Here is a 3,089-nt window from a genome sequence, read left to right as displayed (position 1 = left end):
CTGGTTGTGTTTGAATTGCTTTTTTTAGATTTTTTTTAGAAAAATTATTATAACGATTTGATATATACGAGATAAAAAGATAATTGAAAAATGTGTTTACGAAAAAAATAGCAATTTTTTTTTGAAAAATGGCTGTCCAAACAAGGCCTAAAATGTGCTTCCCTGCCCAACACTACCACAGTGGATTATATTGATAATTTGAAAGACTCGTAACAATTTTATTTAGAGAATACATTGATAGATAGTTATGAACTTTGACGAGGTGGTTTGGAAGCTCACCTTTTGCGGGTTTTCCTGCCTCATTCTTAGAAAAGAGTTTCAATTTCAATCATCATTTTCGTCAACATAAATTAATTGTCACATATGAAGACTATGCATGACAACTCAAAGCATTGCATCATGTATGTGCACCCATTGAAAGTATTGTACATCGGACAATCCAGTATGTACAACCGGTAGATAGTAGTAATATATAGGCTACAAAATAACCAAGGATTTCGCAGTTGGATAGCCATGTCATTCAGACTTCTAACAGTAATCTTAGCCTATTTTCTAGTTCACACCCCTGCTGCTGGTGCAGCAGCTTTTGACGATGTTGGGTTCATCTATCAAGGATTTCACTCATCAAATCTTAGCCTGGATGGAGTAGCCAAAATCACCAGCAATGGCCTTCTATGGATAACCAACACCACCAACTTACAGACGGGACATGCCTTCTATCCTAATCCCATCAAATTCAAGAGCACATCTAATAGTTCAGCTTTCTCCTTTTCCACCCAATTTGTGTTTGCTATGGTAACTGGGCTCCCAGGCATTCCAGGTGAGGGAATAGCTTTTGTGATTGCGCCAACAAGAGGCCTTGCAGAAGGGGCTTCCACACGTTTCCTCGGCCTCTTCGACGCAAGTACAGATGGCAATAGAACAAATCACCTTTTTGCCGTGGAGCTTGACACTATCCAAAACCCAGATTTTGACGATATCAATGACAACCATGTTGGTATTGACATTAACTCTATGAGGTCCAAGGTATCCCAGCCAGCAAGTTACCGGGCTAATAACAAGAATTCATTTGATAACTTAACTCTTGCCAGCGGTCAACCGATGCAACTTTGGGTGGAATACGATGGGATGGATAGGAGAATCGATGTTACATTATCTCCAATAGCGGCTGCTAAACCACATACTCCTCTTTTGTCTCTGAGATATGATCTTTCACCAATTTTACGGCAAACCATGTATGTTGGCTTTTCTGCAGCCACTAGTCCAATCAACAGCGGGATAGGTAATCTTGTACTGGGATGGAGCTTCAAGATGAATGGTGATGCGCAAGCGCTTGATCTCTCTCGGCTCCCCAAGCTTCCTCGGTTGGGACCTAAGAAAGTTTCTAAATTTTTCACCGTGGGATTGCCCCTGCTTTCCATACTTTTGCTGTCGATTGTAGCTTTTGGGGTAGCTTATTATTTAAGGAGGAAGTGGAAGTTTGCAGAAGTGCTGGAAGAATGGGAACTTGCCTATGGGCCTCACAGGTTCAAGTACAAAGATTTATACATTGCCACCAAGGGGTTTACACAAAAACAGCTGTTAGGGGAAGGCGGATTTGGCCAGGTCTACAAAGGCGTGTTGCCGACAAACATGGTTGAGGTTGCTGTCAAGAAGGTCTCTCATCGAGCAAGACAGGGAATGAGAGCATTTATTGCAGAAATCGTCAGTATTGGGCGCTTACGCCATAGAAATTTAGTGCCACTGTTGGGTTATTGTCGGCGTAAAGGAGAGTTGCTTTTGGTATACGAGTTCATGTCCAATGGTAGTCTAGACAAGTTTCTGTACAACCAACCAAACTGCGCCCTCAACTGGAGCCAAAGATTTCGAGTCATCAAAGGAGTAGCGTTAGGATTACTGTATCTACACGAAGAATGGGAGCAAGTAGTGATCCACCGAGATGTAAAAGCCAGTAATGTATTGTTAGATGATGAACTGAATGGGAGATTAGGAGATTTCGGCCTGGCAAGGCTATACGATCACGGAACTCTCCCTCAAAGCACCCATGTAGCGGGATCTATTGGCTACCTTGCCCCTGAGCATAATAGGACTGGGATGGCAACAACGAGCACTGATGTGTATGCTTTTGGGGCGTTTTTGCTAGAGGTTGCCTGTGGAAGAAGGCCGATAGAACCCCGAGCAGAACCAGCAGATAATATCATTTTGGTTGATTGGGTATTTTCTTGCTGGAAAGCAGGTTGTGTACTCCAGGCAGTTGATCATAATTTGGGTAATGAGTATGTGAAAGAGGAAGCAGAATTGGTGTTGAAACTGGGCTTGCTATGCTCTCATTCAGAACCAAAGATTAGGCCAAGTATGAGACAAGTTCTGTTGTACTTGGAGGGATCAGTTGCCTTGCCAGATTTATCATCACTAGCCATGGGCGTTTCTGCTGTTGGCATTGGCTTCACCCATCCTGACTTCGAAGATATTACATCGTCATTTGCAACTTCCAGAGACAGATGTTACTCACATTCTGTAGCAGACTCCCTTCTGTCTGGTGGTCGGTAATTAAGATGCATATCTTTCTAATTTTGTAGATTTAGGAAAAAAAAGAAGAAGAAGAAGAAGAAGAAGAAGAAGAAGAAGAGAGCTTCGACTCCTGTGATTATTTTGTTGGAGTGCATTTTCTGACATATCTGTTCTATTTTTATTATCTTTATCCCCACCAGAACCCCCTGTACTCTTTATTAGTGCGGCATCCCAAATATGCCATGTTTTAATATTTTGTAAGTTTGTTCTTTTCCCCTTTTCTGTATTTTCTATTCTCTAGATTCTGTATGCCTTGTAAAAACTTTCATTAACAGCACCTATTCATTAACATCTTTTCTGAGATCTGGCCTTGTTCGGATAGTGACTTTCCATCCAAAAATTTTGGCATTTTCGAAAATATATTTTTCAATCACTTCTTAATTTTACTTATATCAAATCGTTACAAAAATTTCAAAAAATTGCAATCCAATCAAGATCGAAATTGTTGCACTAAAACATTCTTGAAATCTTCCCATCATACCGATGAATAAGAGCAAAGATAGCCCAGAGCACAGAAG

General features: G+C 41.0%; 1 protein-coding gene across 1 annotated transcript; it reads left to right on the top strand.

Annotated features, from left to right (window-relative positions):
- Positions 1-488: 488 nt before the first annotated feature.
- On the top strand, positions 489-2,872 carry LOC113737627 (L-type lectin-domain containing receptor kinase IV.1-like). Its single transcript, XM_027264825.2, has one exon. The coding sequence runs from the start codon at positions 514-516 to the stop codon at positions 2,548-2,550; it is 2,037 nt and encodes a 678-aa protein (XP_027120626.2). The 5' UTR covers positions 489-513; the 3' UTR covers positions 2,551-2,872.
- The last annotated feature ends 217 nt before the right edge of the window (positions 2,873-3,089 follow it).

Source organism: Coffea arabica, chromosome 3e (assembly GCF_036785885.1).
Source record: "Coffea arabica cultivar ET-39 chromosome 3e, Coffea Arabica ET-39 HiFi, whole genome shotgun sequence".
NCBI classification, from domain to species: Eukaryota; Viridiplantae; Streptophyta; class Magnoliopsida; order Gentianales; family Rubiaceae; genus Coffea; species Coffea arabica.
This window is presented reverse-complemented; position numbering and strand designations above follow the sequence as displayed.

Excerpts from the sequence above, each read along its gene's own strand:
- LOC113737627 (XM_027264825.2), top strand. The coding sequence starts at position 514 with ATGTCATTCAGACTTCTAACAGTAATCTTAGCCTATTTTCTAGTTCAC.